At 41.6% G+C, this 25394-nt stretch overlaps 2 protein-coding genes across 4 annotated transcripts in view; one reads left to right on the top strand and one right to left on the bottom strand.

Moving 5' to 3' along the window:
• Positions 1-1259: 1259 nt before the first annotated feature.
• LOC116061332 (alpha-1,6-mannosylglycoprotein 6-beta-N-acetylglucosaminyltransferase B-like) lies at positions 1260-19541 on the bottom strand. Its single transcript, XM_035997192.1, has 20 exons — positions 19330-19541; positions 15434-15494; positions 14943-14998; positions 13032-13147; positions 8740-8869; positions 8501-8655; positions 6617-6681; positions 6170-6343; positions 5850-6017; positions 5585-5754; positions 5225-5356; positions 4880-5013; positions 3610-3752; positions 3264-3419; positions 3018-3164; positions 2811-2927; positions 2616-2690; positions 2231-2391; positions 1876-2126; positions 1260-1833 (listed from the first exon to the last, which is right to left on the bottom strand). The coding sequence occupies exons 3-19, from the start codon at positions 14966-14968 to the stop codon at positions 1928-1930; spliced, it is 2268 nt and encodes a 755-aa protein (XP_035853085.1). The 5' UTR covers positions 14969-14998; positions 15434-15494; positions 19330-19541; the 3' UTR covers positions 1260-1833; positions 1876-1927.
• The window catches only part of tbc1d24 (TBC1 domain family, member 24), a 12183-nt gene continuing 5844 nt past the window's right edge, over positions 19056-25394 (top strand). The window contains exons 1-6 of one of the 3 annotated variants that reach the window (XM_031315468.2): positions 19056-19282; positions 21844-22954; positions 23378-23383; positions 23625-23783; positions 24604-24667; positions 25320-25394. The exon at positions 25320-25394 is cut by the window's right edge and continues 21 nt beyond it. In XM_031315468.2, the coding sequence (XP_031171328.1) occupies positions 21969-22954; positions 23378-23383; positions 23625-23783; positions 24604-24667; positions 25320-25394 (1290 nt within the window). In that variant the 5' untranslated portion in view covers positions 19056-19282; positions 21844-21968. The other 2 variants (XM_031315469.2, XM_031315470.2) reach the window with 2 other exon arrangements.

The following is a 25394-nucleotide window of genomic DNA, read 5'->3' as shown; positions in this document are numbered from 1 at the left end:
ACATCACTTTCCAAAAATTAGCTTCAGAGTCCTCCCTCTGAGTCAAAAGCAACTTTTATTTTCCTTCAATCCAAACAGCCTTCTGACATAAACACAAGTTCCTTTCCATTATCTTTGGACCGTTCAGCTAATTAAGTAAAAGTCACATTCGACAGGTCCAAATGAATTCACCAAAGTCATCCCAAATGTTATTTTCATGGACCGTTTCACTGGCATTTACTGGTCAATCACATATTCGACCAGTCCTGTCGTCGCAGCCCTGAACGGTCTGATCCCTGAGTGACAATATGTTCTGGTCACATGAAGTATAGCAGGCGTAAAAGTTCTCTTGTTTTGCCAATTAACATTAACATAACATTGAACTAACATTCATTAGTGTGTCCTTGCCAAGAAAAACCTCACATCGACCCGGTTCAAAATAGCAGCTTGTTGCCATTGTTGGAGCCATCTTTGCTAACAGCTGCGCCATGTTAATCCAGCACCCCATCACTTTCAACAGGCTGTGGGCTGTAGTTTGGCCTTTAGTTGTTATCATTTGTTTCTTTCACAGGCTGTTTAGCAGGCAGGATGATGGGATAAGGCTGTGTGACCATCTGAGGCTTCTGAAATGGAAACATTCAGTCTTAAAACCTCTCTTTGTCTGTGTCATGTAACCAAATAACTGTATATACTGTATGTAAAATTTCCATGTTTGTTCATATCAACCTGGGGTGCAAAATACCCTTGGGGGGGGGGCTTTAAGTATCTGTAGGTCATGAGGCAATCAAGGAATAATATTGGCGCAAATGCAAGAACGCAAAATGAGTCATCTGTTATGATCAAAATCCTAATTTCTAGTAAAATAACTCAAGAAAACATAATTAATCCTGCCTTCAGTGACTTTTTTCCCGGTCTAAATGACGCAAAATATGTGTTTGAAAGACAAACAATGAGGTTCTGCCTATACTGGCAGGGGGCTTGGGTTTAAACAGAGCTGAGGGGGTTTCCTAAGTCAAAGATGGTTGGGAACCAATGGTTTATATGACAGTATAATCATGGTCATATGGCTGTGACCTCCCAAAGGCATCCTGAGGTTATCCATGATTCACTGAGATAATGAGCCTCATCACTTAGGCTGTCACCCGCTCTCCTCCGAGGCCCGGGCTAATATTTGCAGCCAGCAATGCATTGAGGGGTTACATGAGCGGTAATCCCATGCAACGCTGACCGGTGTGATACATTACTGCAAGCAAATTAATGAATGTACTGCGTATGATCTGAAGCAGAAGAAGAGAATGAAATGGCTTTAGTGTCATAAGTGCCACTTCTCACTTCTATTTAAGTACACCTTTTTCCTAAAGTGAATCTTGCCTTTCTTTTAAAGACTGTTTTGCTTAAGGGATCAACGAAAAGCTACAAAAACAAGAGGGATTTCATTCTGCACCACAAGACACCATGCCTTGAATTCATCATCCTTCAACACTTGAAACACTTATGAAATGACAATCATTCATTTTTGGTACCTGAGTAATGACTGTCGTGAAAAAAACAAAACAAAAAGTATTGTCCATAACAATTGCATTGGACAAATCTAGAAAGTGGATGCACCCTGCCATATTTGAATTTTTACATAAGTAAACTGTACCCACTTGGCACAACATAAGTACAATTGTAGTGAAAAACTAACTAAATGCCAGGTATGCTGACTGAGATTATTCAAGTTATATCAATGTGCACAAATAATAAAACAGATACTCTATCTACTATCTTTCAGCTTTGGCGTGTAGACCACAAAGCTTTCAATAGCATTGGCAGGACAGCCAGCTCTCTTTGGTCGAGATCAATTCTTCATCTGTATGTATTGCAGATGGCTCTTTGGTGCTGCCTTCATCGTATTACCTTTTTCATCTTCCCTTTCCCCCTATTTCCTGAGTTCTCTCAGTGTTGTTTAGAGGCAGTCAGGGCACAGTGCCACCTGTCCAGGTAGGTGAGCTCTGCAGGGACACAGTCTGCGGTAAGAGTGGTCGGAGCCGGCACAGCTGAACAGCAGAGGCTCCTGCTGAAGACCACATTGTCGACCCCAAGGGCTGTAGGAAGGAAACAGGTGGTTGACTTCCTGCTCCATGCTGGAGCAGCCTATCCCGAGTCTACAAAATGAAAAATGAAAGTGTATTTATTTTCAGCTGCATACGGCACAAATGGCATGTGTCTTTCTCCACACCTGAACAGTGTTCACCTGCTGATTTCTCACCTGGCGAATGCAGCAGGACTGTTTAGGTTGGGAAACAGAGCAGGCTCACACACTAGGGAGGACCGTCGACACACACTGACACATGACTGACCCAGCGGACCCAGGCGCACCCTTAGAGTGCTTTCTGGTGGCCAAGTAGGGACAGATTTACTGCAAAAATTCTGGAGGGATTTAAGAGAAAGAAAGCTGACGACCAAACTAAAAGGTTTCTCTTTTATCTGAAGAATACAGCCTTTAAAAAAACATATTGTAGACTATCATATGTCACAAAAACTCTCATGAAATTCCCTTATTTTAGAGATTAAGATCAGGCCACGTCAGGAGTCTAACAGAACACCAAAAAAATACTGAAACAGGTCTATCCTACGCGGCTACATCTCTGTACCTGGTGAGCGATATAACTGCGAACCCTCTCCAGCATTCCCTCACATGTGAACTCTCGAGGAGTGAAAGGCTTCAACTGCAAAAACATACACATGAGCTTTTATTCAGCGCTACTGTACCTGAAATGTATAGGGCCATACGGTCTATATGCATGTAAATTTATATACAGTATAACTGCTTGTTTTCTGGTCACCACCTCTGTGCGAAGAATGGCTCTGACAGCCTCCCGTACATCAGTCTTGTTGGTCACATCTACAGTCCACACGTGGGGTTTGCCGATGAATTTCTCAACATAAGGGTGCTGGGAGGAGATCTGTGGTCCAAAGTGATTTATTTAGATCTAAAAATCGGTGTATAATATTTATATTCAATTACTGTATTATTAGTTTGAGGAGTTACCTACCTGTCTTGTGGTGGGCTTGCCTTTGTAGAAGTCATTGTTGTCTGATGAGTGTGGTGGGTCAAATCGTGGCTGAAGGAAGACACAGCCCAGTGCTATTGCCTCAATGGGAGCTGGACCCTCATAGGGGAACCCAAGACCTACAAACACCTGAGAGGGAAGCAACAGAGGTGACATGAGCATGTCAAAATCTCAGTGATAATCAAAAGATGCACTTAAAAGATCCAGATTCGCGGACTCCTATCTAACCTTGGCCCTCCGGAGAAGTCGTAGGAAGTGTTCCTGAGTCAGCAGGCCGTGGTTTTTGATGAAGCTGGGCAGATTAGAGGCGAGTCCTGGAGGCTGGTAGACTGTAGCGTGTGTCTCCAGCTCTTCACTTATCACCTGCACATACTCAGATTTGCCCTGGTATATACACATAATACAGAAACATACAGGCCAGAGAGTATCTTAAGATCAGCATGTACAGAAACACTAAAGATGTCTTTGTAAAATCTTCACTATCATGTAAAGTCGTGTATTAGCTGACTTCTTGACACATTTCTTGCTAACTCACAGCCTTTTCACATATGCTTTAATCTTTTGGTCATTATACCTGCCACATGTAGTCCTGTTTGCCGTAAACAACTGCTATCCTATCTTTCCTGTAGGTGTCTGGCTCCAGCTCTTCCTCCCTCGCCTCGTCCCTCGCTGTCTCCTCGCTCACAAAGCCCAGGAAGGAGTTATCAGGAGTATGAGCTGGACATGACAGATCACAGAGCAGGCATTACTGACAACATGGGCCAGGAATATTAAAGGTGAGTAACAGTTGAGATTCAAAATCTGTGAGAGAGGAAAAACTCAGCTGTTAAAATCAGCTGTTAAAGGAAATGAGAACTGGACATATATGAGAGGTTAACATCTGGCTGTTTGGATAGGCAGCTGCCACCCTGCTGCCCTCTGACACACTGAAGAAGGTGTGAAAGATGAGCATTTACTTTACTAGGAATGTGCCAGCAAAGGTGTGCGTGTGTGTCATTCTCTCCGGTCTCAAGGTAATTGTTTATGAGACTTTTGCCAAATCTCCCCTGATTCAGCCATACAACAGCACATCATTTCCCTGTCTCTTACACCTGTTTAGGCTCACCTATCAGATTAGGAGAGATATGCAACAGCACACTGATATGATCAAGATCATGCAACATGCGGGGGTTTTGACAGCAAGCTGTGAAGGAATGAAGTTTTGTTTCTTGGTTTCAGGGTTCTCTCTGCCTGTTTACAGTTCTGCTTCGTCTGCTTGTCTGTTGAGTATCCTTCTATGGACTATCTTCCTCTCCCCCATTTCAAAACAGAAGCATAAACACACGCCCGTTATTTTCTCAAGCTTCTTTCTTTTCTTGCTACTTCCTGTGTCTTTGTTTCTCTCTTTCTGCCCCTTCCCCACCATCCGCTAACATCCATCCCTGTCTCCCCCTCAGCAGGACAAATAAACAGTGTTCCAGCCTGAGGCATGGAGAGTGGCTCTCAGCCCAGTGCGGCCAGCTTGTCTCCATCTCCCGGCAGGGTGGGAAAGATGACAGGGAGAGGTGTTGGAATGAAAGCTCTGTCTGGGCACCAAGTTTATTTAACCTCAGCTATTAATCCTCCCACTGTGTGAAGACGCTCAGAGGGGTGTATGTGAAGGATCAGTGCTGCAGCAGCGAGATATAAATATGTCTGTAAATGTGTGTTGAGTTGGGTAGTGCATTTCTGAATCAATGTACTGTACTGAGTTGCCATAATACGGTGTCACAGATGTGGTTTCACTCATGTCACGTGTTTGCATAATTACAGACGCCCCCCCACACACACACACACACACACACACACACAAATACACGACTTACGGAACATGGTCATGTACTGCAGAGGTTGCAGACCCCAGCTGCCCCACAGTGTTTTATATCCATGACTATGCGCATAACTCCCCGAGTTAAAGGCTGGTTCAGTGCCAAAAGAGTCCAGGATTCTGAATCGACACCTAGAATGATTTAAAAGAAATCACAAAATCTACCAATACATTAAAGGTCTTGATCCCAAAGGCCATTAAACACACTTATAGCTCATTACTATTTTTTTTTTTAAACTGTTTCAATGTACAATAAAGATGCAGTATTATTCAGAGAAGAGAGAAGTAGGCCTACTGATATACTAGAAACATAATTATGTATTTGGTGGTTATGTGGTCGTACTGGTAATGCAGGAAAGCCAGTCCCATGGCGCCTTGAAGATGAGCAAGACCATGGTAGTCAGTGTAGATGAGGTCATAGGTCAGAGGCCTCTGGATTGGACAACTGCCTCGGCCTGGCGCAGCACCTACCAGGCTGGACCAATCACAATAAACACACATCACACCACTAATCGCTCAGCATCATTCAGCAATGATCTTTTGCCTCTCTCATCAGTAAGTTATCATAGACCAGACAACTATGAATACAAATTGTCAATCCGGTTAACTACTAAAGTACGTCTGTTCATATATGTAATCAGTACATTCCAAATACACATAATATTTTGTGTCAGGCAAAAAAGAATATGACAGTGGTGCCAACCTGTGGAGTTGTTGCTGTGAGGTGCTGAAGGTTAGGTTGTGGCCCAGGATTGTCAGACAGGCGCTGAGGTCGGCCCACTGGACCAGCTCCCCTAGAGGACCCCCTCTCTCCACCAGGGCCTCAAAACGCTGGCCAACACTCCCAGCCAGGGCCCCGGGATAAAGCAGCACCTAGAGCATGGGTGTTGGGGTAATTCCAGACATTAACTTGAAAATCAGAAAACGAAACAGAATTATGCTTGGCAGAGTTGTCTTGCTGGTTATACCCTCATCTGGGTCGAGGCTGTCTTGTTGCTGCTCTGCCTCATCCTCAGAGCAGCCTGTATCCACCGTTTAGACATCCTTTCCACTCTGGACCGGATGAAGTTTACGGCAGCACCACTGTTGTTGCTGATGACCCCATGCAGTGGGCTCAGAGTTGTACGTATCATAGCCTGTGTACAATCATATTGTGAAACAGTAAGGTAGTGCAAAGCATGTACATCTGATAGAAATGATAGTGTTTTAGTAGAGTAGATCATGAGCTTAATCATTCTACTTTCATAGTACCGTGTTACTCAATGGAATGAAAATGATGTGTTTGTACCTTCTCTGTGTAGGAGTGAGGTTTCTGGTGCCATGGCAGCGCAGAGTGGTTTCTTCCAAGACGAGGGGGACAAAAGTCCTCTATTTGGCTAAGGTATGTCAATATGGAGCAGGTGGTACCATCCACCCCATAAAAGGCATAACAGGGGTCTGACTGCCAACGGGTCCGCAGGAACTGCCAGAGAGACAGGTGTTAATCAGGCAAAGTAACGAGGCACAATATTGGTGATGTACAGTATAAATAAAAATGATATATACATTATTTTGCTGATATATACATGCTGTATTGTGATACCTATTATTTTAAAATGGTATATTTAGCTCATATACTGGAAATTAAATATCAAACATAAACTTTTTAGTGGAGGACCTACAGTACTTCAATACAACTATAGCAGTGCACACACAGATTAAGTTCATGCTACCACATATATTTCCACTTTCTCACCTCCACTTTCTCCGCACACACCGGATACGCACGATCCATTGGCACCTCACACTTCTCATCGGGCCCTATGGGTAAGATATTAACTGTCACACCGTTTTTCTTTATGTGGCCATTTTGAATGCATCATTATTCCACAATCCAGTTTCAAAAAGCACATTGTGGAGTTGACTCAACGTGGGTAATGAAGAACAGTGGATAATAACTTTGATTTACAGCCTCTCAACTGAAACGTTCACAATGAATAGCAGCCATCGGCACGATGTAGAGTGCTGCCATGCGTGTAAGAGGCATTAGAGTACAGGCAGTGTGTTCTCAGAGGCCCTTTCCCGTAAGCCCCCCACCATCTCTAGCCAATGTCAATCAACTGAAATGAACACACACACTCACACGCACCTGACCCACCTGCCTCCTACTGAACAGACCCTTTTTTACAATGCTAGCCCTTGCCAAAATACACAGTCTTTAACTATGTAAAACAAAGTAGTAAAAGAGAGAAAAAAAGATAAGAAAACCTGTAGGCATAGCCGAGGTGTGAAAGCCTAAAAACAGTGATATGCTATAGGAGCACAGCAAAGAAAGAAAAAAAAGTGCTCCCTCTGCAAAAACAAGAGTATGAGTAGACAAGTTGGTGAAAGGACTCCTGGGTAATTCAGTCTTATTTTATGGGTGTGAGGTAATGTGAGGAGGAGGAGGGTAAGGGGCGAATAGGCTAGTGCTGTTGGGGAAGTGTTTTTTTGGGTGCATACGGGTGGCATGTGTGTAAATGTGTGCATGTCGACAAGTGTGTACCCTCACATATGCACAGTATGGTGTCTGTGTGGCCCCAGTTATATGGATTCCCTTTTTCTGGAAGGGAGGTGAGCATGTAGCCACTCATCCCCACTGCCCACACACACACACACACACACACACACACACACACACACGCACACGCACACGCACACACACACAACCCCTTGCGTGCCAACAGGGGTGCGTAACCCGACTCTCACCTGACACCTCTCGGGAGGGTCGTAGTGTAGATGTAAACTTTTTTTCCTCCCCACGGCCAGTTGATCAGCACTGGCTCTGTGGGACTTGTTAAACTTCTATTCAAGGACTTCATCCCCCATAATCACCTGCACCCACTGCCCTTTAACCCCCCCTATTCACACCCTCCATTATCACAGCTTGTTAATTTCACTGTGTGGTTAACCTCTATTGAGGCTATGAACCGTGCATTTGGCTCGGAGTATCACACTACCACTGCAGTAAACCACAGAAGAGCTTGCAATTATTGAAGCTGGCAACATGCAAGAAGGGGGGGAGTGTATTTATTTGGTGTAGTCAGAACGTTATAGTATATTATAACTGGAACAAACCCCAAAATGTCTGTTTTAGCTTGGACAATGCACTGCTTTTAGCAAAGTGCATCGTAAAATTAAAGCTAAGTTAGGCTAGATTTGTATGTAATAGCCCAATACACACACACATCTCACTGTGGGGACCAAGTCAGACTAATCTAAACCCCATAAATCCTCCCTATCTGCTCAAATCAAATTCAGTTTTGGGGTATGAACTTGTCCACCCACAGGACATGACAAATCCAAACTAAAAAGTAAGATACAAAACTGTCTCCTAAACTCTCTATCCAGAGTAAAGTGGGCGCACAGACAGCAGATCACTTGCCTGTCTTATCCTTTCAGCTTCCTACATACCATAAAGCAGTAATTATCTATGAAAGGTTTTCAGATTCAATCATTTAAATCATCATGATAAAAAAAAAAATGTATTTCTTCTTTTTTTTGCAAAAGGCTTCATAGTTCAACAAATAATATTTTCCTTTTTGAATCTATAACTATATAACTATATCTATAACAAGTTCTAATCTAACAAATCTATAACCTGTGTGTAGTCTGAGGTCATCATTTGGGGATGGTGTGTGAGACTGATGGGGATAGTGATGGTGCTGATGACGGCTGAGCTGGTCAAGCCTCTGAGACACTCTCTTCAGCTCCCTCTCCACCAAACGGGCTAAGCCTTGCTGGTCCTTTCTAAAGCTGGAAAACAAACCCACATGTAACCACACTGAATGAACAACAACAATAAGCTTTATTCTGTTTACTACTGATGTTGTTGATTACCTCTGCAGCAACAGACTGATATCATCTCTGGTCAGCTGGGTGACATCTCTCTCTCTGCTCAGCCTCTGCACCTGAGTACTCAAAGCCTCCAAGCGAAGAGCCAGCCTGCGAAAGCCGAGCCCACGCTGACCTGTGACATAAAGTATATACAACATGGCAGGTCATGTATGTACAGTATCATATGCTACCCTTTATCGTAATGTTTAAGTAGTAATACTATGCATTATGTCATGGCAAATCTTGTTCTGTGTATCATGAAACAGCAGGGTTATGTAATGCTATTTTCTTAACCTGATCTGCTGCAAAGCAGCAATTATGGCTATGTGTATATTCATTTTCCATGTAGGGGTTAATGGCATCTAGTCTTTTTTTACAGAAAGGGATTTTCCTGAAATACTCTTTTATGACAGATAGAGATGTCAAAATTTCTGAGTACAAAATATTTCTGAGTGTAACTGGAGCATGCACACACACACACACACACACACACATACAGATACACACACACACACACACACACACACACACACACGCAGGCCTATACACTCATATACTGTATGCATAGTTTTGTGATTGTTTCTACAGACACCTTCATGGCAGAAGGTAGCTCTAAGCTCAAATTGCTAACCTCAAGCTAATCACAAACAGCACATTCACATTGATTTTATTCAGGTGTTGTGCATTGCACCCAACTTTTTTGGCTTGTGACCCCTTAAAACAATGCAACATCTCTTTGCAACCTCTTGTTACACACTTGATGCAGAAATGAGTTGTAAGCAGTTCAGTTTTTCCAGGCCTAAAAAGGTAAACATTTACAATATTTTCCAAGGAGAGACAAAATGACTAAATAAAACATCAATTTGTGTAACAGAAATATTTTTCATTTATATTTCTTTAATCAAATTTTATCCCTTAAGATTTATCTTGGAGCCCCTTAGGGGGGTTCTGACCCCCAGGTTGGGAACCATTGCCAAGCCTAAAGCCCCCCACTCCTTCAACGACCAACACCTATCCAACAACCTGAACGAGTTCTACTGTCGATTTGAAAGACAAAAGGACAGTCCTGAAACCATCCACCACGACACCTCCCCACAGCTCCAGCTACAGTGTATTACCTCCCCCTCTCCACCTCAGCAGGGTCCTGGGCCCCCCCACCAATGCCCTCCTTAAAGGCCCCCCCCCTCCACCCCCCCTGACACCTGCAGGTCGGAGGCTGACCACCTGGTGAAGTGGTGCAATCAAAACAATCTAGAGCTCAACGCTCTAAAGACAGTGGAGATGGTTGTGGACTTCAGGAGGAACTCAGCATCACATGCCCCCATCACCCTCTGTGACTCCACAATTGACACTGTGGAGTCATTCCGCTTCCTGGGAACTATCATCTCCCAAGATCTCAAGTGGGAGCTGAACATCGTCAAGAAAGCACAACAGAGGATGTACTTCCTGCGGCAGCTGAAGAAATTCAACCTGCCAAAGACAATGATGGTGCACTTCTACGCAGCCATCATTGAGTCCATCCTCACATCCTCCATCACCATCTGGTACGCTGCTAGCACTGCCAAGGACAAGGGTAGACTGCAGCGTGTCATTCGGTCAGCAGAGAAGGTGATTGGCTGCAATTTGCCACCGCTCCAGGACCTATACACCACCAGGACTCTGAAGCTTGCTGGAAAAATTGTGGCGATCCCTCCCACCCCGGGCACAAACTCTTTGAGTCACTCCCCTCTGGCAGGAGGCTGAGGTCCATCAGGACCAAAACCTCACGCCACATGAACAGTTTTTTCCCATCCGCCCCTAGCCTTATTAACAAGGCCCGGAAACCACCCTGACTCTCTCCACACTCCACCCCTGGCTCTTCATGCCACTGTACTCTCTCTGCTGTAATGCTCTTTTTATTTCTATCTTTATTTTTTTATTTTTATACTGTGTACATATACTTATACTTATATTGTTTATACCTATACTTATATTGTTTAATAATCCATTTAGAGAATGTGTGACGTGCACCAACAAAACCAAAACAAATGCCTTGTATGTGTTAAAAAACGTACTTGGCAATAAAACCCTTTCTGATTCTGATTCTTAACCAATAAAGTGTATTCAAAGAAAAGTAATTCCAACATTCAGACCCACTGTCAACAAAAAATGTGGGTTACAGTGTCAATATATGATACATTTTTCACAAACAATGTTAGATGAAAACTCTACAGTACCTCTTGTGTTTGCTCTAATAGGGTGTCTGGTGTAAAGTGTTTGACCTGAAGTAGTGGTGTTCACAGTTAAGCACTATGTTAGCCACATAGCCTCCAGACATTCTACTGTAGTTACCAGACATACTGTACCATAACTGTAAAAACAGTAAATGTGCCTTGTAAAAGCTTGCTGGATGGGCTTAAATAAGATATTAGAGATGTCAGATCAAGGATGTCTTCATTGAAACATCTCTATGCAAGGAGGACTGTTAAAAGTGTGTGTGCTGGCAGTGAATGAGGAATACTGAGTGTTATATTGGGGTGCTGGTGATGTTAGGGTTGATTTGAGGTCAGAGTAAGGATCTCCTTGGATAAAGAGCTTTAACCTGTAAAATCCACCAGACTGGTGATGTCACTCCATCTCTGTTTGCTCAGCTGACTTTCAGCACATCACTCCTTACAGGCCCAGGGGCCCTTTGGGCACAGATGCAATGAAAGATAAATGGGAGAGAAGAGGTGGGATCCTGTAACAACTTAATGGCAGTTGTGTGAGATAACTATATGAACAAATCATTTAAAAACTCGTAAAGGTGTGTATGTGCAGCTAATAAAATGATGTGTGTGGGTACGTGTGTGCAACCATTACTTGTCATATAACGTAGCAGAAAATATATTATAAGTTGTTTCTGCACATTGTCAGATCACATGGAGAATATGCAGTACAAAGCTCCTTATTATGTGTGTTCATAACACAATGGTTTAATGAAATAATAATAATCCACTCATATAAACTTCCTCAGTGTCAGAGCCAACATCATTGCATACCATTTTGAAAAGAATAGTTATGTTGGTGAAACTTTATTTTCGGATATCCTTTTATAACATCAAAACAAGGGAGGTTTTTAGATTGAATATAACATCTAATGACTTGGTCAGACGGGTGATGTTTCGCAGAGACTGATCGAAACTGAACATTTGGTCAATTTGAGCTGGATTAACTGTGCACGCTGACCAGCAGCTTCCCCCATGTGGTATACGGTATTTTCCAACACAATCATTGCTGGGTGGCTCTTTTATACACAACTTGTGGTGGGTCCCTCAAAGCACGGAGCAATTGTGGGTCTGTGGCTGAGATGCACCAGTGGTTTATATCGTCTGCTAAAAGCAATTTTCTTTGAATTTGAGAAGAAAAGGAACAGGATGTTTAGATAAAAAGTCCTCTATGTGATCGCATTCTGAAATGGGTTGATCAGCCTTTCACAAGAAAAATGTGAGTTTGTTCTGTTAAGTTAAACCTGTGTATTTGATTATTAACCCTCATAAGATGGCAACTTTCCATATAATTCAGTAGTGAATCAAGTACCTTTTGAATAAAAAAAAAACTTCCAAAAAAACAAATTCAACATGAATCAACTGTAACAGATTATACTTTTTCATTTAATTAATCTAATTGAATAAGAAAACATTACCAGAAACTATTCAAATGATGGAAACACTCTTAAATTACTAAATCAAGATTCCTGACAAATCCACCATTGACCATTAATTAGAGACCTCCTGAACCACTTAAAACACGAGTCTATTTCCAAAAAAGCACAAAACATACTCTGGCGGAGGTTGTTGACGTTTGTCTCTTCCTTGTAAACCAGGAAGAAAGCTTTTGTCCAAACAACCTTTTCTCCTACCCCCTTAAATGCCGTGCTTTAGGGAAACAGTTTAGTCAGACAATAGAGTTGAACAGGGCCGCAAACCCACAACTGTTAGACACATGGGAGGACCCACCGCGACCTGTGTACAAAGCTTCATCTAACACTGGGAAGACAGTCAGGTCTTATCCCCTGGTGATTCCCCAATCAATGCTTAGTGTGAAGACATTGCATCTGAGTGAGCTTATGTGATGTGTTTTAATGTGTTTATTTACATTATTCATAATCAGTAGTGCATGAATGTTTTTACCTGGTGTAAAGGTAAAAAAGGTAAGGCTTTTGTTTTTTCTAACAAAAGTCCACTTCTAAGCTAAACTGTGTGTGTGTGTGTGTGTGTGTGTGTGTGTGTGTGTGTGTGTGTGTGTGTGTGTGTGTGTGTGTGTGTGTGTGTTACCTTGTTCCTCAGGTGATCTCCCAGCAGGTTCATCCCTGGTCGTCTCAAGTGGCACCCAGAGGCTCTGCAGCAGCAGGGTGAACAGAGAGAGGCACAGACAGAGCACCAGGCAACCACTAGAGGGCGCAATACACAGAGAAACCTCTTGAAATGCTACAGCATACAGTACCCAACCTCTTTTGTTTTGGATAATTTTTTATGTTATTGTAACCAAAGCCCGTCTACCCTTATTAGAAATTCTTTGTTGTAACTGTCAATGTTTAGGTTGTTTGGGTAAATTTGCATTCAACATCTACCTTGGAGTTGCAGAAGCTTCAACTGTCAAGCATTTATCAATTGCTTTTAGCTAAAAATGTCAAGCATGTATGTATCCATTACTTTAAGCTAACAATTTAAAAACTGTATTCATTACTTTAATCTATCAATTTCATAGACTATATGATCAATTTCAACCCTTTTCGATTACTTTTAGCTAACTGTTTCAACCATTTATCCATAGCTACCTGTTTTAACTGTTTATGTTAGGCTACTTTTAGCTAACTAGCTCAACTGTTAATTTATTAGTTTTAGCTATCTTACGTACTTCAACCATTATCCATTTCTTTTACCTTAACTAAACTGTTTATCCGCATTACATTTATCTAACTAATATTTATCTAATATCTATTTGAACTATTTATTCATTACTTTTGGCTATCAACATCAATTATTTATCCATTATTTTTAGCTAACTATAGCTAAATTTAACCTTTACTTCTAGCTTGCTAACTAGTTTGCACTCTCAATTTCAGGTGTTACAGCTGACTCAATAGGCCTATGTGGGTATATATTTTTTACTCAAATTATAATTTCTATTTTCTCAAAGGGTTGAGCTACAATCTTTGTACATGCCCAGTATAATGCATCATACATATTTTTAATTAGCACAGACACAGCAGTATATGCAATAGAGTAAACAATTTCAGATATGTCACATTTATATTTTCTTAGTATGTCCAAATACATATAGGACATGACATAAAAGGCCACCTTTTAATAATATGTGTCATAACCAACTAGTTAAATCTCCTTTAACTTTATACATTTGATTTTTAAGAGCGGATTTGATGCAATAAAAACGTACAGCCTGACTTTGTCTTGAGTATGTGGAGAACTAAATAGTTCCATGACTTCACGTGAGGACCCTGGTGTGTCAAAACAAATGTTGAAATCGTGATGTGCCATTATAGCATGTGTCTGTTTTCTGCTCACATGGGCTCCCAGCCTTGGGTTTAACTGGGGCAGAGAGAGCAGTCACTTCACTCTTTCTTTTATCAGGCCAGTAAACCCAACAACCCTTACCCAAAGAAACATGCTGTAGTACATGCACAAACAGTTCAGGCTCTCCTAGTGCCCGTAAAGCTCCAGATTCAGATCCAAACAAATTATTTCCATTTCATTCTATCAATCTGCATTTCATCAAAGCTGTCAGAGCACTCATCACGACTTCATGTGTTTTTGGTTGAGGGCATATACAGTATGGAAAAGTATCAGAGCTGTAAATCTGCACAGGAGAAATCATGTTAAAACAGAATACTGGTTAGTTGGCCTGATATCTGTAGGTGATGTCACATACTAGGGTTACAGCTCCACATAAAAGGAAGATGTGATCATGAATATAATCAATTATGTTGTGCTTTGTCAACAAGCCTAACAGTCACTGGGAGGTGCCACTCAGACCTATCAGCTGTCAAGATGAGAATGAAAATAGCATCTTTTGCTTTCAGCCAGCTAAAGCAAGTTAAGCAAAATGTCAGTGTACACTGCAGTGACAGGCATGGATGAGGCACACTGCATCAGTTACTTTCTTCTGTACATTGTACTACTTCCTGGCCACTAATTAGCCACTGATCTAACAATGCTGAGCCTTACCTTCGTGGTCGCAGTGCAACATGCATGGCCCTCTATGTACAGGATGTTGGCTCTCACTGTCAAAATAAGGACATTGCAAAGTAAGTTGCTCAGTAAAACATGTATTTTTTAGAAAAACATATTTTAACTATTGTAACACAATTACATTTTCCACTCCCATATTTGGGTTTAAGCACTAAAGGTCCCTTGTAGTTTCTTTATATAGCAAATGAATGGTCACACTTTCCACATGAATTGCATCAATAAAGTCTGAAGGCATAAATAGATTTCAAGTAATGCTGTTGCCAGCATGACTGGCCATAAAGCCTTTTCAGCATGTGGTCTTTCTGTAAGTGTCTTCAACATGTTTACAGATATACTGAAACTAAATAAAACCAAACTGCTGTTGTGTGTCAATGTGAGACAGATACAGAGATGTCAGCAGCTCAGCGTACAAGACAAACTAGCACATGGACAACCACACACACACACACTAACACACACATCCTCACCTCCTTGGGTCTCCGTCCCAACCCACTGGCAACCATCAGGCCTGTTTTCAAAACACACAAACTAAAAAAAGAAAAGAAAATAAAGTTGGGGCTGGGAAATATCTTGCCTCCTTTTTTGTCTCTTTCACTTTTTTTCCCTCCTTCTCTGGCCGTGCCTTTTCTCTGTCTCAGGGCCTATGGGTAGGCATCCTGTGGTTGTCAAGGTAACCTGACTCCCCTTTAAAGAAACAATACCCAGAGTGCTGCTTAGGCCTTTCATAGATACAATGGAGCCCACGCTATTGGGTGACACAGTTTCTTTCAGTTTTGCTGGCTAGACTTAAGCCTTGATAGTGAATTGATACTCAAGCAGGGAGCTCATTTAAATAGCTCCAATGGTGCAAACCTTTGACAAAAGACAGTACAAATTTAATGACAATGACAACTGTAAGCTAGACCCAAGAAAGTACCCATTGGAAACTTTGTAGATAACAATTAAGGTTAAGTTAAGTTATAATTCTGACTTACTGTGTTGTAACACAGTTGTCAAATAATTTAATCAGACAGGAATTATTGAATTTATTTCTTTATTTCAGGTTCGGCTTTCATTCGGTTGTAAGTGCTAGAATGTAAATGTGTGAGAGAAACCATACCAAGTTATCAAAGGGTCTGACCTTTTTGAAGGACGTGTTTCACTGAGCATCAGTGTTTTTTATTTTTCGTCACAATACTGGTTTATTGAGTAATGCACGACTAGGAAACTTGCACCATTGGTGACAAGCAGCCACCCAGGTTGACCACAGATCACATCATAGTCTCCCAGGTACCTGAAGAGGGCGCCATACCTGTACTTTAATGTGAATAAGGAAAGGAAATGCAGCTTAACCACAAATGTTTTCTCAAAGCACTGAAAAAAATACATGTGGGTTTTAATTGGGAAGCTTTCAAACATTTTTAAGATATATTTTATGTTTTCATTGACATAACATGCTCTAATGTGTGCCAAGTATAGTTGTAGTATAGTATAGTTCAAAACTGCATACATTCCTGTCAAGACTGCCTTTAGGAGACGTACATTATTCTGTAAGGCATGATTCAAAGCAAATGGACCCCACAAAAACTGAAATATGTTCGCAGGAAAAGATGACGGAAACAAAAATGGTATTGTGATCTATTTAGAGTTTGCTTCTGAAAAGGGTGATCATGAGAACGAACATGCAATAGTAATTAGATCACAGTGCCATACAGCATGCCAGAAGTTTCCAGACTACTTAACTAATTAACAACATCCCATTTGGATAGAGAGAGAGACACATATGTCGCTGAATCAGCTGACATACAGCGATGCTACAAACGGGGAGTGCCCCAATTTCTTACAAAATAGGCCATGAACACAATAAGCAGTCGACTTAAGGGCCCAGATGCCATACCTAACTCCTGTCAACAAGTAAGCAGTCACAACATTGAACCCTGATTGGCTGACAGCACCAGCCATGTCAGTTGAGGTAAACCTGCTGAGGCTACAGGAAGTCTTCTAGTAGCAATAAGACTCTACAGCTTATACCATTTATGGAGCGGGACCTCTGACTTTGAGAGCTCCAACTTAAGATTATTCAATTATTGATTATCTTTCTATGCTGTATTAATAAACTAATCAATTACTCAATTATATGCCACTCCCATCCCATTTTGCTTATTTATATAAATCTTTGCTAATTTGTCTGACAAACAGTAAACAACAAAACACAAAGGTGCTCAATTAATTCACAATGATAATAACAAAGAAAAAACAAACCTCACATTTGTAAAGCTGTCACTGGCAAATTATTTAATTTTTACAGACTTAAAAAAATTAACATCCATACAGTTTTTGTGGATAAACCTTTATTTAGCCAACTGGCAGCTGCACACCAGAACAGTTGCAGACTTAGTGCCTTATCGAAGGACAATTGCTGAGAGACAATACAATTGCACATTCACTTTCCCTGCACAAATTGATATCTCTAGGCTACAGAGGTCTATTTAATTGTACAGTATTTAAGTGTACCTAATTATGTTGTGTTTAGAGTAAAACCCTGTTGTTAATGGTGCATGCTTTAAAGGGAATTGGTCTAACCCATGTGAATTACAGGGTTGGTCAGATCTCACAGGCTAGGTCTGTGGGTGTTTCAGGCCCTGCAGTTCCTTGTTGCCTTATGTGTATGTACAATGTGTGCTCTGTGCATGTGTGCACAGGTGTGTGCATGTGTGTGTACATGTGAGATAGGAGGGTGGGGTGGGGTTACTGGAGTGATGTCACGCAGTGTGTGGGAGCAGAAGGAATTGATGAGCATAAACCTCCATAAGCTATAGGACCTTAAGGCTTACTGGCTTTACACCCATCTGTCTCTCTCTCTCTCTCTCTCTCTCTCTCTCTCTCTCTCTGTCTCTCGCTCTCTCGCGCGCGCTCTCTCTCGCTCTCTCTCGCTCTCTCTCTTGCACACACACACACACACACACACACACACACACACACACACACACACACACACACACACACACACACACACGCTCACTCACATTCACACTCACAATCACTGACAATCCTTCATACTCATGTTTTTTCTTTAATTTCCTTCAAAATCACCCCCACTCACAAATACAATACACATGCATGCACACACACAATTTCCCATAACCAACATACACATACACCCGCTGTCTGGAGGTCCTGAATATGTTTTATGTTTTACAATGTGCAGGCAAATGGAATGTGAAAAAAAATCATAATGATAGTGAGTTCCTGCAGATTATCATGCTCATGTGATGTGACATGGTTGCTCTCTTCTTTCTCTCTGCTCTCACACTTTAGTGCCAAATTGATCCACACAAGCTGTAGTTAGAGGTTGTGTACGCCACTTTGGCTATGAGGAACTCCTGCATCTCCAAGAGAGACAAAACACAATCAATATCATGAAGAAGTATAATGCTCTGCAATTTAATGGGTGCTGAGATGCGTATGGATTTATCTTATTTTGGGTGGGAAACTCTTTACCAGCTTTCAGCCAAACGCTGGTAAATCTTTGGCTAAGGCTGATATTTGATTACCTACACTCTCTATCACACATCAGCATATCAAGCACAATCGTTCTAACCTATTGCAGTACTAATAAGGTTATAGTAAATGAGGACATGAAAAACATCAGCCGTGTTTAAGAGGAAGAAGACGAGACCAGACAACATTTTACCCTGAGTTGTTCTGGGAGGCAATGATGGTTCCGCAATTTAATTATCAGTAATAACTGTCATGTGTTGGGCGGTTGTGTTTGGACGGTTCCTTTAAATACAGGACAAAGGCAGGGTTTGTTGCCCTTGCTAGGGTACTTCCTGTCCTCTTCCAGTGCCATCACTTTTTTAACAGAGCATGTCTGCAAGTTAATAAGAAAAAGCAGATACTGTGATCTGTTATGCAACCTCTACATGGTCACAGCAGCGTTGGCTTCTGAGTACACCATTGGAATAGCCTATAATATTTGTGTTTGGTGCACAATAGGACAATATCATACTTTTAATGGTTTTAATTTTTTTGTGGTTTTCTCTATAATGCTCCAATAATAATGTATGGTCTGATATAAGTAGTAGCACATAATGACTACAGTATGTGTATTAGCCTATAATATGGTTTCTTCATTCACAACTTATTGTGAATTGAGCAGAGCGTACAAAGAAGTGGCTGTAAACAGTGTAGGCTATATTTAATCAATCCACCTGAGGCCCTCTCTGCAGCTCCAGCACGCTCACAGAAGGGGACCTAACCAAGGATGTAGGCACTGCGCATGCCTAAGGCAACTTAATATGAATACTTCACGTCTCAAGACATCTCACATCCAGGTAAAGATAACGTCAGTTTACTTGTCAGTTATTTATCATTTGCTTACCAGTCTTTGGTCTTATTCCTTATTCCTGTCGCCGGCTTTGTGTTTTAAATGCATCCCTTTTCCACAATCTCCTCACATCAACAAACTCCAAGACAGCCTGCGGACCAAATTCATTTGTGGTTGGTAACATTCATGCTAGCTGGTGCAGCAACGTTAGCCAACATATTTTACTAGGTTGTTTTGGTGTCGACGTTTGCATGGCTTCGTGTCAGTATTCCTTGTTATGTTGTCCGGTTGCTAGTTTTGTGTGTCTGGTTAAGGTTTCGTTAGCTGCTAACATGCACTGACAGGAGCTGCTTGCGGCTAGCTAACGGTAACGCTAGCAATGCTAACTTGGCAAGTCTGAATGGAAAAGGGTGTATCAGATTTACTCGGGCGGTAATGTTAAATACCCTGTGACCCGTGTGCACAGGCTACTATCACCTCTGCTGGCTAACTAACGTTTCTTGGTTATTAGACTGAAAATACAGTTTGTGCAACTTTGCGTGCATTTGCAGCTGCTATTTCAGTGTGTGGTGACAGACCTGTAGCCGCAGATACGCTCATGTTACCTACAGCTCAGAGATAAGGTGGCAGACACTGACATTAGCCATTTATGTGCCAATGTATTTGTGTCTAATTTACATTTGCTTAGCCTCTGAGGTAAAATTGAAATCTTTGATTGCTCACAGCAACGTTACTTAGACATGCCGACCCAGAGGTACAATTACAGTAAATGTCTAGCTCCGATAAGCTTTCTTTTAAGGCTTAAAATGTCAGTCAGTGTTCTTCATGAAGTACTTTTGAGTATTCAAATTTAATTTGCAACAGATACGTCATCTTTTGGATAGGTGACTTATAGCATTAGAAAACGATTGTGGTATTTTCAGATTTTGTAAAGGATTTGAGCAAAATGCATGAACACACTGGTGGGAGCTGTTAGTGCTTATTCAGTGCAAATATACAGTGTACGTAGTTGCCAACCCATTTTCATTCCTCATCTATTACAGACAGTAGTATGTAGACCTGTGCACATGCATTATGCGAGTTAAGTTGGCTAACCTCTTTTCTGGATAAGGACAGGCACTGTATGAGCAATTTTCATAACATTAGAAAAGCCATATTGGCAGGATACTACTCCAATACCCTTTGGACCCCTGTTATTTATGCCAAGCCTACCTGTACAGTATGCAAACTTAATTTGTCATCATGGGGTAAGCAGCCCCAGTTTAAATTATCGGCACTAATGTTTAATAAGGCCCGGCCAGTTGAACCTAATGGCAGCAAAGCTTGTAGGGTTTGGCATCTTTTACTCAACATAATTTTAAGTTACAGTATCCTTAATGCTACCATGCCTCCCTATGCATGTATACATGACAAGTCGAGTTTTGAAGACTATGGGTATCAAGGCTTTGGTTTAGGAGACCTCTGTTCATCTAAATAGGTGTTCTTAAAATGGATGATGTGCAGAGAGGGTATATTGCCTGATTCTGACGATATTTAATTGAAATGTTAAAGAAGCCTTTAACCAATTAAATTTATTTTGTTGGGTCTGGATTGAAGTCTAGCTTTGACAAATTACATACTGTATCAAAGGTAAAATGGCAAGGTTGAGGTTATCATACCCTCAATGTGGGACAGTTAATCTCTTAACATACTTAACCATAAGTACTTCCAGTTTTACATGCCGTAATGTATTTGTATGCACCTCCATGTGACTTGTTGGAAGAAGAAAATTGTCTGATGAATTTATGACCATAATTTTCAGTATATTGCAAGTGAACGTTGGACATCGTCATGTGACTTGTTGAAAAACAGTGTGACATGATTTGATGATTGTAAAACAACCATTCTCAGTTTTTAAATATATTGCCAGTGAACTTTTACAGCATGCGCTAGGTTTTTCCCCTTACCACCAGAGATCCCCGTTTAATTACTTTAATATCAAACTTTGCCTGGCCAATTAAATCTGTCTACAATATTGTGCAAAACAGGACATCCAAAGTTGTTTTGTGGCTGTTTATATGGTATCACTAAGATACTGCATTCCATTCGAGCTACGGGTTTACTTGATTTGTTTTCGCTTCAGATGAAATGAAATGCATGATGTACATGCTCTTTTCCATTTGTAGATCTTAACCAGAGCATAAATCTGTTAGTGAAATATGATAATGTTGTTTTACAGTACAGACTTACTGTGGCCAATACATTCCTTGTAACTTGTTGCAAATCACCAGATATGCATAAACATGCCTACATGTATCCCAAGTCTGTATTCGCCTCAACTAATTGATATTAGTCAAGGAGGTGCCCAGTTATATAGGAACAGGAGGAATTCTCCAAGGACTGGCCTGGGTTTTGTAGAAGATGTCCATGATTATCTTCCTTTATTTGATACTGCTCAGTATAAAAATACATAACTGGATAATTAATGTATTTATATGCTTCGTTGCTGCTGCAGTTATTTGTTTGTCTATCTTTTTTTATGATGATGCTCATTAATCTCTTTTTTTGTCTCTCTTTTGTGTCTTCCAGTAACTATCATGGGCAGTGAAGAAAAATAGGCTAGTTATCTGCTGTGTGGAGGACAGAAGGTTTGCAATACCCCGGAGCGTCCCTCCTCTCTTCCTTCTCAGGCAGTCCAGCAAGTTTCCAGCAGCATGGCTGAAGAAGACTATGGCAGCTTTGTGGACTGGAACCAGATGGGGGATCTGGCCAAGAGCAATGGGCCCACCAAGGTAGACTGTAAAGACCTGAAAGAGTTCAAACAGATGGCTCGGCAGGGTTACTGGGCCAAAAACCACAAACTACGGGCCCAAGTCTACCAGCAGCTCATCAAAAACATTCCCTGTCGTACAGTGACCCCAGATGCAGAAGTATATCGCGACATTATGGGAAATGCAGCCACTAAGAAGCCCTCTTCCCACATTCCACTTCCAGAGTTTGTGGATGGAAGTCCTCTGCCACAGTACTGCCTGAAGGCAGAAGCAGTAGCCTCAGCCCATCAGATTATCAACTGCGTAGCTGGACAGTTTCCAGATATATCCCACTGCCCGTCACTACCAGCTGTTACTTCATTGCTCCTGCACTTCAGCATAGACGAGGCTCAGTGTTTTGAGCATGTCAGCCGCATACTGGCCTGCAACGAGCCAGGCAAACGACTGCTGGACCAGACTTTCCTGGCCCATGAGTCTAGCTGCATGACCTTTGGTGACCTGGCCAACAAGTACTGCGAAGCCGCCCACAAACTGATCGTGGCCACAGCCCAAGATGTGCTTGAAGTCTACTCAGACTGGCAGCGCTGGGTGTTGGGTGACCTGCCTTTCAGCCACATGGTTAGGGTCCTAGACGTCTACCTAGTGGAGGGCTACAAGGTTCTCTTCCGTGTGGCTATAGCCTTGCTCAAGTTCTATCGCAAGCATAAAGCAGGGGCCCAGGGAGGCCAGAGCAACCAGCAGCAGGATTCAGGCAAAGTTAGGGCGGACATTCAAGCTTTCATCACGGGCATTGCCTCCACTGTCACACCCGACAAGTTACTAGAGAAGGCCTTCTCCATCCGTATGTTTAGCCGTAAGGAGATCACCCTGCTGCAGCTCACAAATGAAAAGTCCCTGCAGCAGAAAGGAATCACTGTCAAACAGAAGCGGTATAGTCAATAATCTTATTTTTATGTAGTGATTTGTGAGCATTCTGTTGCTTTTACTTGAAACTAGGCTGCTTCTAAGCGGCCTTACTTTGGCACACATGGCAATCCATCACATGAATTTCTTCCTGGTATACACATCTATAATATTTTTTGTCATCAAGGATGTAGCATTATGTGATTTGATAGTTATTCAGCTCTGCATATTTTATATTCTTTTGTTATCGTGATATTGGCAAGAATGTCTTGTTCTTTTTTAAGCTTTATATTCTGGCTTGCTCTGGGAAATGGTTTAAGTTGCTCTTGCATCCTTGTCTCACAATGTTCTTGTTTCCTTTTTGTTTGGTTTCTGCCATGTCTTTCCACCCACCATCTTCTGTCTCATCTGCACTTCCCTTCTGCGTTACTACATTGGTTATTTCACAGTCCTAGGTGGGTTCTCTTCTCTATGCTACCTTCCAGAGCCAGCTCTGTTTTCTTTCAAAGATTATTTCACTATGATCATACATCAAAGGGTTGATCAGTGTCAACAGACTCTCAAATAAATAAATAGTTCACACCATTATCTTCTTTAAATGACTTTTAAAGGTTTATGCATCATAACCTGTGTGATCTGCCTCACATTCTGTACCTCTCTGTCTCTTTATGTGTTCATGTTTCTGGGCATCTGCAGGCGGAACGTGCAGCTGGCACTAAACCCGGACACCTTCTCCTCGGAGATTGTCAGTACCAAGGAGATGCGGGACATCTGGTCTTGGATCCCTGAGCGCTTTGCCCTGTGCCAACCACAACTCCTCTTCACAACCTCCACCCATGGTTGCAGCCTGAACAGGTAAACTGTCCAGTGCTCACCTCAATACCAAAACATGTATGTTAGATTAAAATTTTACATTTCAGGCCTTGTTAAGCATTGAGTCTGAATTTGCTTCATGGCCAAAAAACTGAAAGGAAAGATAAATGTAAACATAGTCCAGAAGCAAAAAAGCAAAACAAATTTGTAAATTTGAAAAAAAAATTTCAAATAAGCATAAAGTTAGTTTTTTTTCTTATCTATTTCTATTAGGCGGAACACAGGCAACTTAAAGGGGCAGCTCTGTGTCATCTTTGTGGTGGCAGTCTGTTTAGATGAACGGTGTTTGGCTTCCGTCTGTGACGCCAGTGCACAGAGGAGCGGAGCGGCGAATGACGTGGTGAAGCACGTTGTTTCGCGTCATCTGTCAGATCTTGGAAGGCCTGCTGCTGCTGCGGGGAGCTCCATGCACTAGCGCCACAGAGGGAAGCCAAACACAGTTCATCTAAACACACTGCCCACACTGGCATGACACAGAGCTGGATTAAAATCGGTAAAATATCTATTTAATAAATGAATAAAGAGACCTGTGAAGGTATTTTGTTTTGTACTTTTTTTTCGTAAACCTGTTCTATATACCGTACATACTGTGTCTGCAGTAACCAGCAGGCATGCCATCGTGGAACAGAAGTAATTAGTCTTTAATAGAGTAATTAGGAACCATTAGCTGTTTTGTGCTATATTTAAACAGTGCCTTACTTAACTGTACATGGGCTTTGGTAAATCTACCAAAGTATCCTTAGATTTAGCATTGGGTGTTTAAAGAAGTCGCAATGAACTAAACTTTAACGTTTTCCTCCAGATTCTACTCGCATTGTGAAGGCTACGAACCCACTCTGCTCCTCATTCGGACCACAGATGGAGATGTAAGCACACACACACACACACACACACACACACACACACACACACACACACACACACTGCAAACTCTCTCATTATTCCCTCATGTTGGAGGGAATCAAAGATGGATGCACATTATCCTGATGAAAGATTTGTACATAGGACATGATGAAATACCATCAGATATGTTATGATGATGATGAGATTGATGCAGCTCAGATCGGTAAGCTATCCTAATATTCAGGCTTTTCCACTCCATTGTTATGCATAGCCAACTATAGTGTTACGTTTTATGTAAATCTTATATTATGAGCTCAGCTTTAGTTAGGACAGAATTACTTTGACACTTTGTTTTGAGACCACCTATGCTCACTTTGTACCTTTTTTTTTTTTTTTTTTATTTATTTATTTTTTTAAATAAAAAATTCTGTTTAGGTACAAAGTGAGCTGAAGTAGTCTCAAAACAAAGTAGCATACTGACCATAATGACCAACACATGGTCAGTCAGTGATGTTAGTGATAACTAGGAAGGTCTACATTAGCTTTGTGCATTTCAAAATAGACTTGGGTTCAAATGAGCTAGGTTTTATTCTTCCAGTGCCATTTCCAGGGCCATTGCAGATGAGCTAATCGAAGAGACAAAACCAACGATGCCAATTCAGTTTTTTGCCTTAGGTATGTGGAGCCTTCCTGTCCACAGATTGGGAGGAGCGGAAGAGAGGAGGCAACAAATTGAGCTTCTTTGGCACA

The sequence above is a fragment of the Sander lucioperca genome, chromosome 22 (genome assembly GCF_008315115.2).
Source record: "Sander lucioperca isolate FBNREF2018 chromosome 22, SLUC_FBN_1.2, whole genome shotgun sequence".
Lineage (NCBI taxonomy): Eukaryota > Metazoa > Chordata > Actinopteri > Perciformes > Percidae > Sander > Sander lucioperca.
This window is presented reverse-complemented; position numbering and strand designations above follow the sequence as displayed.